Source organism: Hordeum vulgare, chromosome 7H, assembly GCF_904849725.1.
Source record: "Hordeum vulgare subsp. vulgare chromosome 7H, MorexV3_pseudomolecules_assembly, whole genome shotgun sequence".
Taxonomy (NCBI): domain Eukaryota; kingdom Viridiplantae; phylum Streptophyta; class Magnoliopsida; order Poales; family Poaceae; genus Hordeum; species Hordeum vulgare.
In genome coordinates this window covers 601105326-601119449 of record NC_058524.1, presented here as the reverse complement: position 1 = coordinate 601119449, position 14124 = coordinate 601105326, and the positions used below count along the sequence as shown (strand labels likewise).

The 14124-nt window shown below is 39.8% G+C and overlaps 1 protein-coding gene across 1 annotated transcript; it reads right to left on the bottom strand.

The window, feature by feature from the left end:
- Positions 1-476: 476 nt before the first annotated feature.
- On the bottom strand, positions 477-3670 carry LOC123408332 (probable E3 ubiquitin-protein ligase LOG2). The gene is made up of 3 exons (XM_045101456.1): positions 3313-3670; positions 2144-2648; positions 477-832 (listed from the first exon to the last, which is right to left on the bottom strand). The coding sequence occupies exons 1-3, from the start codon at positions 3582-3584 to the stop codon at positions 698-700; spliced, it is 912 nt and encodes a 303-aa protein (XP_044957391.1). The 5' UTR covers positions 3585-3670; the 3' UTR covers positions 477-697.
- Between the last annotated feature and the right edge of the window lie 10454 nt (positions 3671-14124).

Here is a 14124-nt window from a genome sequence, read left to right as displayed (position 1 = left end):
GCACAGATGAAAATGGAAACCTTCATCTTGCAAAGCTATGAGGAACATTAGAATCAGTCATAGGGAAACAATTTCAACTAAGGCCCTGTTTGGAACCATAATAGATTATGATAATCTGGATTATGAAAATAGATTATATAATTTGATTTATAAAAATAATCTAGTTGAACATGTTTGGAGGTCAAATTATATAAACTGTAATCCAAGTTTTACATTGCATAATGACTTGTTTGCCCTCTGTTTTTTTTTAAAAAAGAGGAGGCTGGCGGTGGTAGGAATGTAATTAACTCCAACTTTACAAAGGTAATGGGTCATTAGCAATCCATAATCTGATTTTAGCTGGGGTAGAGTAGATTATGAATTTTTAATAATCTGTCCATCTAGTTTTTATAATCTACACTATAACCTGTCATGTTTGGAAACAGAATAGATTATAAAAACTGGATTATATAATCTGAGTGGTTCCAAACAGGGCATAAGATGGTAAACTTTAAAAGCTCAAGACAAGACAAGGGATGTTGCGCGTTTTAAATTCCATGTCGCCCACAAACAGAACATCACGGTCAACTCAGTGTAATACCTTTCACGTTATGGTCTTTGCCGAAATCAGGGTAACTTCATTTTAACACACGATATATATATACATCCAATTACGGTTGCTAGCAATCAAACGGAACTTCCTTTGAGGGTTTCTTAGCTACTGATCTCCTCCTTGATGATGCCTGGGCATGCTGTCAACCTTAATCTCAAGAAGGCTCTCAACAGGCTGCCTGCACATGGGGCATTTGTTGGTCTGGAACCTTAATGTCTGAGCACACTCCCTGCATAGGCACTGCAAGAGAGCAAACGGCATGATTTTCAGTTTCACTGGTTTCATGAAGAAGACAGGTCAACGAAATTTGGCTTATTTTCATCTGCCACATAAGATAAAATGGTTGCATTTTGAGGAGATCTGCTGGATGTATGACAAAAGGTAGAAACGTTGGCCACATGATGCAAGTACATAATATTCTTGTCTTGGTTTCAAGCTAGGGGACAGTTTGCAGTTGATATACTGTACCATGCTGCACTGACATATATGCCCCATATGGGTCATATCTGTACTAACTATGAATATTTTGCAGTGTTTCAAACTATTGTTACATGCAAGTACATTTTGTAGTAGTTCGTCCATCTATGAATCAGTTTTCCAGGAAAGCATGGAAGCAATGCAAGATATATCTTTGCCAAAATCGCAAGCATCGAAGAAATTAGAAAGAAGTAGAAATGGATATTACAAGTAACTGGCTAAATAGCGACACTTCATAGAACTTTCGTGATAAGAAACGAATCGTACTCCAATGCGTGCTAACCAGATTCCTGGGTGCACTGCACAGCAACTGTAGGTACTTTCTGATTTTAAATATGCAATGATGAACATGCATGGGGCTCACTAGTCATCCTATTATGTTGAACTCCTAACTTCCTACCAAATTACATAGCTTTTCCTACAATATCACCACCACTAACTCATATAGCAGTAGGATACCCACCTTCTACTGCCCAGTTTAACAAAAATCAATACAGAAAATTCCACAACGAAATGAGAATCAAGAACTATACAAAGCTGATACTAACTCTATTAAAAATAGAATGATGTCTTAAACAGTGAAATGACCTCCAGCAATCATCTTTCATCGTTGCTTTTTGTACATGTTAGAAGAGACATAGTATAAAATATCATATTATGACAATCATGACCTCCAATTTTTTACTCCCTCCGTTCCTTAATATAAGACCTTTTAGAGATTTCAATATAGACTAGATACGGAGCAAAATGAGTGAATCTACATCCTAAAATATGACTACATACATCCGTATATAGTTCATAGTGGAATCTATAAAAGGTCTTATATTTAGGAACGGAGGGAGTATATAGTAGTAGTCACACTTAGAATTTTTTGGTAACACACTTTCTAGTATGTCATGTCATGAATTTGTGGACAAGTGCAATACAACTAATCTTGCTAAGCCTATTTCCATCATAATTTTCTTTAAGAAGAAAGGGTTATCAATTTTCACATTAAAACAAGTTTCAACAGCCATAAGCCTTATATCTACATCTATACATCTAAAGAACATTTAGTAGGAAAGGATAACCTACCATATGCCTGCATGGAAGAACAGTTGTATCTCTTGGTTCTGTAAGACAGACCACACATTCTTTCCCAGAATCATCCTCATTAACATTCCTGTCCGCTCTGTTCCTGTCCCCAATACCGTATATCTCCTGCAAGACATATCTAGTTCCATTTACCCACAGTATCTGCTGCACAATGTTGATCCCATATTCAGCACTGTCTTTCTTAACAAACACAGCAAATTTAACCAAAGACTTCGTGTCTTCAGCATCATGTTCCGTTTCTGATTCTTGGTTGCTTGACACACCCACTTCCACTTTGAATGCGAGAGGAAATACACGATCCTCCCCAACCTTAGTTAGCTCAGACTCCTCAAACATTGAGAGCTTTATTCCAGTTCCACTTGGTTGCCTGAACTCCTGACCATGACCTTCCTTGAAAGTTACTGTGACAGGTTTGAGCAAATTTTCCTTTGTACCCTTCAGGATACAGTCATCGCCTTCTTGTGCAAAGAAGTAAACTGTTATGCTGTTTGCAGGATCAGAAATTAAAAATCAGTATTTAAATAAAAGTAACACCCCAGTCTTGCCAAAAGAAAAAAGAAGTACGACGCTCACTAGACGGGTACAAAGCATGAGATACTACTAATAAAGACAATGCAAACAGATTGAGGGCATAAAATGGGATAGCCTAGCCTCAGAACGGGACAGAGCCAGACCGCATTTGGAGAATCTCAATAAGTATAGGCAGCTTTGCCATGGTAAAATACAAAAGGAAGTACACAGCCCAAGACAATTGAAGCTCGAGTTTTTCACATTCCCACCCAGATGAATACGATGAAGTTTCAGAATTCCATACCTAGACCTAATTTGGCTGCTTCCTTCAACATTCAATTTCCCACTCAACAACAAGCCGAGCAAACAATATAAAATACTTACTCCAATATATTAAGGAAGTTGTCTATTCTTCACCAAGACAAGCACTTGTGTAATAAGTAAGTGCAGCCTAAATCTGTTTCTGTAGGTTACTGCTCCTTGTTAACCGGCCTCAAATGTGAAGCATTCAGGCAATTGCCATGGAACGCCCCAGTTTTGTTCAAAGGGACAAATGAAAGTACGAATGCTCCAACCAGATATGTACAGGAGCCCACCTACTCCGCAGACGGAAGAGGAGTGGAAGGGGGGGGGCTGACCTTCCGGGGGCGTCGGCGTCGTAGGAGAAGGCGAGCAGGTGGCCGCCGTCGTCGTCGCGCTCCAGCCGCAGGGTATGCCCCTTGACGTTGACGCCGGCGCTCACCGCAACGGCCCTGTGCCGCTCCACGTGCGTGGGGAACGGCACCGGCGGCGGCGCGGCGGCGCCCGGGCGCCCTACCGGGTACTGGTGGTAGTACAGCGGAGGCACCCCGTGTAGATGAGGCCGCGGCGGTGGCAGGCTGGGGCTGCCGCTGCTCCCGGCGTTGCCCATCGGCGCGTCGCCGTCGCCGTCGCCTTCCTGCTGCGATTTAGGTTTTTGCTTGACTTTTAGTCGAGTTTTGGTGGGGGATCGAAGCTCTTGCGGGATAAGCTGCCACTTTGGCTCCCCAGAGTTGTAGTGTACTCGCTCCGTATCAAAATAAATGTCTAAAGCTTAATTAATATAAATTTTATAGACACTTATTTTGAGACTGAAAGATATTATTTTAAATAATTCGAAATGATATTTTAAAGTTTTAAAAGAAATTAAAAAATAATTCTATGAAAATTTATACATATCCGTGACGGATCTATAAAATTTCGTCCAAAAATATTATTATTTGCAAGCTGCACAAAGAAAAAATCATGGCCCAGCAACAACAAAAAAAGGGGTCATTTCATCTTATGTATTTGTTTCTTTATATACGTCATGTATGAAAGTATATTGTTATGAAATTTTTCTGAACATGTTATATATGTGTTTGTGTATGTAAAAATTAATTTTTTGTGTGATGTGGAAATATGTTTTTCTGAAAGTCCACCATGGAGCCCTTTCTCCATTGACCCTTTTCGTAGGCTCTATCACTACTAGCCACCGAAGTTCGTCAGAAGGGGTGGCGAATGTTCGCCTGACAAAACTAAAACTATCAACAAAAACATTTGAGATGCCACCATCTCCCAACGAACGTTAGCCAACTATGATTTTCAATCTAAAAAAGATAAATAATGTCAATCGTCTGATTGGTTTAAAAAATTAATGCCGCCAATGGACGATGCCCCGGGGGCACAAGCTAGGTGGCGTGTCCAGGTGTAGGGCCCACCATGTGAGCTTGTGGGGCCCTGAGGCTCCATTTGACCTAATTCTAACGCTATATATTCATAAATTTCAAAAACATCCAAAGCAAGATAATTTTATCACCGTCACAAGCCTCTATTCTTCCGCAATCCAGTCTGAAGGCCTTTTTCGGTGCTTTGCCACAGAAGGAATCCATCATGATCGATGGCCATCTTCATGAAACTTGTTGCATTTGGGATACTATTTTCATTTTATTTATGTGTATAGTGATGCCATTGATATATTGTACTCCCTCCGTCTCAAAAATTTTGTCTTAGATTTGTCTAGATATGAACGTATCTAGTCAAGTTTTAGTATTTAGATACATCCATTTCTAGACAAACCTAGGACAAGAATTTTGGGACGGAGGGAGTATGATATTAACTGCATGTTAAACATGTTGACCACTCACCATTAGAACAACCTGGGTCATTGGACTAGTCTGACTTGATGGCTGATATTAGTTGGATATGCTCCTTTGGATCTTTTTATATCTCTACTCTCAAAGAGGAGTTAGTAGTGTCTTCTCGTCTCACCTCCCACTCCTCCCAACACTCCTCCCACCGCTCTTATATTTCGCTCGCGAATATATTTCACGTCCAACTTTCACATGAGCCAACTTGGATCAGCCCATTTGACAAATGCAATAAACTAATTTAATCGACAATTTTCAAAAACAATGTCATTCATTAACTCATTCAAATCAAAACTTACCAAAGTGTCAACTAAATCCAAACTTTCCTTACCTTTCACTATTCATATGCAAATCAAACCAAATCACCAAACATCAAACTTGGCTAGCCAATTTGACGCATCCGCATTTTTATTTTTCATTTTTGGTTTACATTATTGGTTCTTTTTATGACCAACCTTTTTTTGTGCTCAACATACTATTAGAATCGATACTTCCTTAAAGAAATTCAACCAAATTGACACCTTCTCAAAACAACAGCATGCATTACCTCAATCAAATCAAATTAAAAAAAATCTCAAATAAAACCAAACTTTCTTTGCCTTCCACTACTCATACCCGAATAAAACTAAATCTTACTAAAGCATCGAATATGATCAAAGTTATCCGGTCCATTTGATGTAAGCATCGTTTTTTTCTTCTAATTTTGTATTTTGATTTTTTTCTTTTCTAATTCATTTTTTCTATGACCAACTTATTGCTTTGTGCTCGGCATACTATCAAAACTGGCACATACATGTACACCACGGTGAGCTGGTAGGGGCACCTCCATTCCGGTTAACCCCCCCCCCCCCCCCCACACACACACACACACAACACACATCATCTTTTTATCCCACCAATTTATTTAAACCAGTTTTTAATCCACTGATCTACTTAAACCCTTTTTATCTGCCTAGCCTACATAAATCAATCTTTAGTATATTTAGTAATGTTGTTATGGAAATGAATCAATCATGATGATCACTAATCAATCCTTAAAGACCAAATTATGGAAACGAATCAATGTTTGATAACACAAGGCAACATTTATAGAAATAAACCAATCACATGTCTGTAAGAATTCTCTTTATCATTAAATGGTAGTTCTATTATGAAGGCCCTGTTTGGAACCACAATAGATTATGATAATTTGAATTATGAAGATAGATTATATAATCTGGTTTATAAAAATAATTTAGGTGGGCATGTTTGAAGACTAGATTATATAACCTGTAATCCAGGTTTTACATGCATAATGACATGTCTGCCCTTTGTTTTTTTAAAAGAGGAGGGTGATGGTGGCAGGAATGTAATTATCTCCAACTTTACAAGGGTAATGGGTCATTGGCAATCCATAACCTGATTATAGTAGATTGTGAGTTTTTAATAATCTATACATCTAGTTTTTATAATCTACACCATAATCTGTCCTGTTTGAAGACATAATAGATTATAAAAACTGGATTATATAATCTGAATGGTTTCAAACAGGGCCTAAATGGCAATCTCTAATAGTCCTTGTTGTTGGTACCCTCGATATAAGGGATACCCCACTGTTTTTTATCATTACCCTCTCACCAGTTTTTTTTATTATTTTATTCCTCATTCAGCCTACACAACACAAGCCTCTCTTCTCTCTTTCTTCAGCAGTCGATTACCCTCCGCTTACGGATCCTCCTATAGAATGAGGTTGCGCCTCTGTTGCTCGAGTCATCCTCTCCCTTGAATAGGTATTCTATATCCGACGCGGAGTTTTTGCTCCCGAGATCATTTGAGCTCAGCGAACAGTAAATTCAAAAAAACTTCGGAAAACATTTACAAAATTCTGATTTTTTATGAGCAACATTGACAAAAGTTCTAAGTACACAAAATTTTGGCATGAAATAACATCCCTATAAGGCGTGACAAAAAACAAAACCGATACTATGAAAACGCGCATTTTCAGAGATTTTTTTGATTTTACTGTTCACCGAGCTCATTTGAGCTCGGGAGCAAAAGGACACTTTCGTTCTATATCAAGCTACTGTCATCAGGATGCACACATACCTATGGATGTCAACCTTCTTCCGCCATGGTGAGCAACCTCGATCGACCTCTGACAGCGGCATGTGCCTCTTTGCGACAGCTCAAGGACCAGGCGGGAATGAGGAGGTGGAGGAGTTGTGGCATCACGCGCTTCCCCACGGCGATTTAAAGTCATCTGACCTGGAACACCCACTCAATTTGGCTCCTACACACTCAATCCTTTTGTTGTTGATGTGTCGCACGAGCCTCCACGGAGGCATCAACCTGCGAATATGAAATTTGATGTCTGGCACAAATAGAATTGTTGTCAATTGGACCTCTTTGTGTTTCTTGAAATTAGTTTTGCCATAGAATATGAAATTTGAGTATGATGGTTGTTGAATTGAAAATAATCGGGCGAGCAGTAATAAAATGAAGAATAGCTTCTCAGATGTTCATCATGCTCGTGACAGCCATGGCGGCATTACGAAGCAGCGGCTGGCGATGGAGGTGAACAGAACATCTTAGAGAGGTAGGTGGCAGCGGCGGCCCCGAGCCAGCGCGTGGGCGGAGATGATCCTCATAGCCGGCGTCTAGATCCACTCCATTCAGCCATGCCCGAGCTTCTCGGTTGTTCCCCGTGACAGAGGGTGCGAGCATCGCAGAGCGACGAGTGACAATGTCCCAAGTCCTGCATGCAGGTGGACATGCTATTTAAGAGGTTTTTTCCACGGGGTGTTATTTAAGAGGGTTTACTTTTTAAATGAATTTGTTTGTTCTTTTCTTTCTATACATGATTTTCCACCTTCATAGAGTTTATGTTTCAAGTTAGTTGTGAGTGGTATTATTTAAGTTTTCTTTCAACTAATTGATTGCCATTGAAGAAAGGCCATCATGAATGGGTTCATCAGCCCAATATGATGTTTTTATAAGTAAAACAAGTTACATGTAACTCTTGAGTCATATGATTTGCTTATCTTTAGAAGTGCTTTAATCTCGGCCTACCATTTGATATCAAAACTTAAGCATGCTAGGGAATCACATTGGTCAATGAAAAGGTGCGTATGGGAGAGGAAATTACCGCTTGTTGTAACTTGTTCATGTCATTTTTCGACTTTTGATCGTAGTCACACACGAACATTTCTTTGCCACTGTAGACCCATGGGAAGGTGAGGTGGGAGTCACCCGATTTTAAAGGAGGCGGATCTAGCGATAAATGTTTGAGTGGGAAGGAGATAGTCTGACAGGAAAAGGGAAGGATGCATCATGGGGTGTTTTTTTGTAGGACGGGTGTGTTAGAGATAAGATGGCGGGTATTCCGGAAAACCACATTTTTTCATCACATATAGTCTACATTTTTTCATCACATATAGTCTACATTTATTTTGGGGAACGCCCGTACATGCCCAAGCATATGAGGGAGAAATAAGCTTCAACCTTGAAGACAACCTTTATCATTTGTTTGATTCATTAATGTGTATTGTAGCCTGTAACAATGCACGAGCGTTCAACTAGTTGACATTGATTAAAAAATGAATCGACTCGCTCGACCCTTGCTGTTGGTGTTTTCTTCTCCCCATACCTTGGTTTTTTCCTCCACCCCCTTGGTTTGCAATAATGGAAGCCAAATCAATGCTTTCCTTTCCTTCCCCTACAAGAAGTCATGATGTAGATTAACTTAATCAAATCTTATCAGAACCATGTACCACATTAACTTAATCAAATAAAATCAAATTTTATGAATACCTCAACCAAATAAATAATTTCTTGCCTTCACGTAACCATATCCAAATCAAATCTTACCAAAACCTCAACTAAATCAAAACTTTCATTTCCTTCCCCTAACTATACTCAAATCAAATCAAATCAAATTTATAAAAATCAATAAATGTACTATTAAAGTGGAGTTGGTACGTTCGGATCAGCTCCCACTGCCTCATCCACACCGTTTTCTTTCTCCCACTGAAAATTGAATCGATTCACTCGACCCTCCCCGTTGGTCCCCCCCCTCCCGACCTTGGTTTTTTTCTTTCCAGTCCCACTTGTTTGCAAACGTCTAAACCAAATCGGTGTTTTGCTTTCTTTTCCTACTAGAAATCAAGCCCTACAATAACTCAATGAAATATTATCAAAACCATGAATTGCATTAACTCAATCAAATCAAATCGAATCTCATCAAAACGTCAACTAAATCAATACTTTCCTTGCATCCTGTAACTATATTCAAATTAAAGCAAATATTTCCAAAACCTTGACTAAATCAAAATTTTCATTGCCTTCTCGTACCCATACTCAAATCAGATCAAATCTTACCAAAATCTAGGATATCTCTACTGTTAAAATGGAATTGGTTTACCTCACCATCAAAATTTCCGTTGCCTTCTCGTACCCATACTCAAATCAAATCAAATCAAATCTTACCAAAATCTAGGTTATCTCTACTATTAAATTGAATTGGTTTACCTCACCATCAAAATTTTCGTTGCCTTCTTGTATCCATACTCAAATCAAATGAAATCTTACCAAAATCTAGGATATCTCTACTATTAAAATGAAATTGGTTTACCTCACCATCAAAATTTTCGTTGCCTTCTCGTACCCATACTCAAATCAAATCAAATCAAATCTTACCAAAATCTAGGATATCTCTACTATTAATTTTCATTGCTAACCATGTAAGTATATCTACCAAATATCAAATGCAATCATTATCTTTCCTAATATTAACATTCAACACAACTAATATATTTTCATAATATAACATAGTAATTATATTTACCTAATATGAACGTACAATCAATATCTTTCCTAATATTGACGTGTAACGCAATTAATTTATTTTTTGATATAGCATTGATTCTACGTAGAAGATTAGTAGTTTGTTAAAAAAAAAGTAATTCCTAAAACACCAAACACGGCAGCACTATAAGAGTACCGCAATTACTTCAAGAACATGCGGTCCATAAACGTATCATCACATTTCCCATCCTCTCGAGTCTTGATTTCCTGAAGACATGAAGCCTTGCCAAGTAACACTCCTCCTGGCCATGGTCATTCTTGCCTCATCACCGGGTACCTACTTTTGTGTTATTATTGTGTACCATATGACATGCATGGCAACTAAATATCAGTGTAGTTTTCTCCCCGTGTATCTCCGCAACTGTATATTTGGGATGTATTTACCTATTCTTGCTTCTTGTGTCAATTGTGCAAGCAGCCATGGCAACCAAGTGCCCTCCAGAGTACACCTGCACCAAGTACATCAACAAGGGCATGTGTGACGCTGCCAAGTGCATGGCGGACTGTGTGAGCGCATACAAGGGCGCAGGGGAAGGTCAATGCTTCACTCAGGGATGCAGGTGCTCCTACTGCTGCAAGCCGCATCAAGGAACTATTTAACCGAGCTCGGCCGCCACGCCGTTTGGAGACGTGTTGATGGATGATGTGGTGCAAATTGCAAACTTAATTAGAATTCGTTTCTTCTGCTTTTTTTGAGATAGTTGTAAGAGTCTCTTGTAGCATGATCGTTGTTCTTTCTTGGAAGAAGAGTAACAAAAAATGGGCGTATCGTAGGATACACTCCCTTCATCCGAAAAGACTTGTGTCATAAGAATGGATATATTTAAATGTATTTTAGTTATAGATACATTTTTTATCTATTTGTGTGACAAGTAATTTCGAACCAAGAAAGTAGTATTTAGGAAACAACTGTGTATGTGCAGTGTGCGTTCACTTTTCGTTCCATAAATACAAAGAACTAGACTAGACTCCGTGGCTGGATCGTATAGCTGACGTTGGGCAGTCTTTTTGCCATGGCTTGAAATCCCATTAACCCAAATACTACGTTTCCCTCCACCTCCCACGCACACCTTCACCCCTTTATTTTTTTCATACTATCATTTACACTAAATGACCTTTTTTGAAACTTAAGAACCTACTTCCTCCATTCTTAAATATTTTTCTTTTTAAAGATTCAACTACTGACTATATACGGAGCAGACTGAGTGAACTTACACTCTAAATTATGTCTATATACTCTTCCGTTTCTAAATATAAGCCTTCTAAAATATTTTACTAGGGGTCTACGTACGGAGCAAAATAAGTAAATTTATACTCTAAAATATGCCTATATACATCCGTATGTAGTTCATTAGTGAAACTTCTAGAAAACTTATATTTAGGAACGGAGGAAATACATCCGTATGAAGTCTGTAGTAAAATTTCTAAAAATATAAATATTTAGAAACAGAGGGAGTATATGGCACTTCAGAAAACTTATTTTCACGTCTGGGCCCTCCGGAAATTGTGTAGCCAGGACATAGGCAGGCCCCAGGCCAACCTTAAAACTACACTAATACTCCCTCCGTTCCTAAATATAAGTCTTTTAAGAGATTCACTAGAGGTCTACATACGAAACAAAATGAGTGAATCTATACTTTAAACTATGACTATATACATCCGTATGTAGTCTACTATTGAAATCTTTTAAAAGACTTATATTTAGGAACGGAGGGAGTAACAGTAGCTACTATGACAAACATTGATATCATCAACAAAGAAATGTGTATATGCGCCCTAGTCCAAGGCCCCTGCTGCCTTGGGCGTTGCTACGTCCCTGTCCGTCGGTATGCATTGCAATTGTTTGGTGTTTTTAGCGTATAAAGCGCCATATAATAAATTACGGATTGAGTCACGCCATGTACGGATTGACACCTCTAGTGAACCTCGTTATCCCACACGTCTATTTGGCTAAGACAGATGATATGCAACTATATAGTATTGTAGATGTTGATATCTTTCATATAAATGCGGTTAAAATTTATGAAGTTTGACTGAGACAAATATTATATGTGGTGTAAAAAGTATTGGAGGGACTACTTCAAAATATGTACAAAAATTGCAACCTCGCTATAAAGAACTAGTAGCAATTGACGTATTTGGACGAATCATTTTGTCAGATCAAAGGCAAGAGGCTCATGGAGGACCATCGGCCTCGCATCAGTTTCCCACCAGTGTGGGCGGTGGTTCACTATCAGTCGCCCTGGACTCATGGACGAACGACCAGCGCTGGGTGCGGCTGCAGAGCGAAAGTACATGGCGGAACGATGATGCATGACCCGTGACCCCTGGGCAAGCCACACGATGTCGCCCTCCGTTATGGCCCTGCCTCTGGTGGTGGATCCAACGGGTGGCGCTCTAGCGAAGAGCAGTGGTGTCATCCCATGACTACCCACATGCACGACTCCCGACTGCATATTCGCCATGGCCGACGTGTCACCAAGACGGACAAAAGAACCCTGTGATTGGGAACCGCAAAAGCAACCTGGATAGGGGACCTTAGGCTGGCCATAGTGGGGAGTAACATAGTAGTAACATCACACATTACAATGCAAATTTGCTTATTTGGCAGTGAGTTAATGAGGAGAGAGATGCTTGTGGTAACTAGCTATGTTACAGTAACATCACACATACCAATACAAAATGAGTCTATATCCTAATTAATATGACATCCCACAAATGTTACTACCCACTATGGAGGTAGTAACATAGACCAGTAACATGTGCATGTTACTTGGCTAAGTTACTCCCCACTATGAGCAGCCTTAGGCTGCTCGTAAGGGAGTATCATAGGTAGTAGCATGCATGTCAACTAGACAATTTTGATGATGTGATATAGAATTAAATGAAGAAAAAAGGGTTGAATATCATATCATAATACCGTATCATATTAAATGATGTGTTACTACTCCCTCCGTTTCGGTGTATAAGTCATTTGCGTAGTTCTAGGTCACCGATTTGAGGAATATGTGTTATATGTCATGAAAAGTATATCACTAGATTTCCACACGGATATAGTTTCTAATTTTTTTTATCACATATGATACATATTTAGGTAGTTAAACTGTTGATCTAGAACTACGTGAATGACTTATACACCAGGACGGAGGTAGTATGTGTCTTGCATGTCAATAAAAGAGTCACTCTGTGATACTAACACATGGTATACTATGCATTACGTTTGTGATATCATACATTAGTACTGTATCATATGCATGATACTAGTATATGATACTACCCATTACGACTAGCCTTAGGCTGACCATAGTGGGGTATCATAGCTAGCATTATAGTCTTGGGACTAGTAAACATGCTGATGTGACAAGTAATTAAAGAAGAGGGAGGGTAAGAGTAACATAGGTAGATACTGTATCATGTTAAATGCTATGCTACTATGTGTCATGCATGTCAATAAATGGGATCATCTATGATACTAGTAGTTTATGATACTATGCACAATAAAAATAGTATTAGACAGTAGTATCATATGTTGACATGCCAACTCATATCCTATATCCTTTATCGGATCATATCAATTGAAATCATTTATAATATTATTCAAACTATTAAAACATGCGTGCTACAAATAGAAAAATGATGTGCATGCTTGATCACACATGGAACATCCAAGACACCGTCACTTTGAAGATCATTCTCCTCCTCTTCATGGTCCTTGCACCCCTCCGCATGGCTGCCGCCGCCACCCACATACCGTGCACCTGCGTGCCAGCGAACGGCATGGTAGCGGCTTGCCACCAAGCGTGTCGCACGAAGCTCACCATCGACCTATATATCTGTTGAGTAAATAGTCAATTTTTCGAGTAGATTAATCCATGAAATAATTACTAACATGGCATTGACTAGGTTCATGACATACTGATCACGGAGTACACTAGCAAGTATTACGCATATAACAGAAATATCTACGCATATAGGCAGTACTACTAGTGCAGACAGAAACAGGAGAGAGATAAACATATCATACCCTCCGATCGGCCAATTGGCCGTAGCAGCAGCGGTGGCGGCGACAGCATCCTCTGCCGCCTTCTTCTCGGCTTCGGCCTTCTCGCGGACGAGACGGTCAGCTTCGCTTGGTGAAGACATGGCAATGACGAGGGCGACGCGGACGTAGTCGAAGCAGACGGACGGAGGCGAGCAGTCGCGTGATCGTTCCCAAAAACCTAATCGCCCCTCTCCCGTACAGGAACCGGAGAGGCGGGGTTTTGGAGGCCTGCTCTCCCGTCGACCGTGTACGCGGTAAACGGGACGGAGTCGCCGGCGGCAGCAGCAGTAGAAGGAACGAACGCGTGAGGCAGATGCGATCTGATTCTCGTGACGGCTAGGGTAGGCGATAGCCTGCTTATAAAGGCGGCTGGGTGGAGAGACGTGGGCCGAACCCACGTCCGAGTCGGTAACAGCCCA

Excerpts from the sequence above, each read along its gene's own strand:
- LOC123408332 (XM_045101456.1), bottom strand. The coding sequence starts at position 3,584 with ATGGGCAACGCCGGGAGCAGCGGCAGCCCCAGCCTGCCACCGCCGCGG. Across the intron at positions 2,649-3,312 it reads GACGCCGACGCCCCCGGAAG|CATAACAGTTTACTTCTTTG; the intron begins GTCAGCCCCCCC and ends TCCTGCAAACAG. Across the intron at positions 833-2,143 it reads TTCTTCCATGCAGGCATATG|TGCCTATGCAGGGAGTGTGC; the intron begins GTAGGTTATCCT and ends GCTCTCTTGCAG.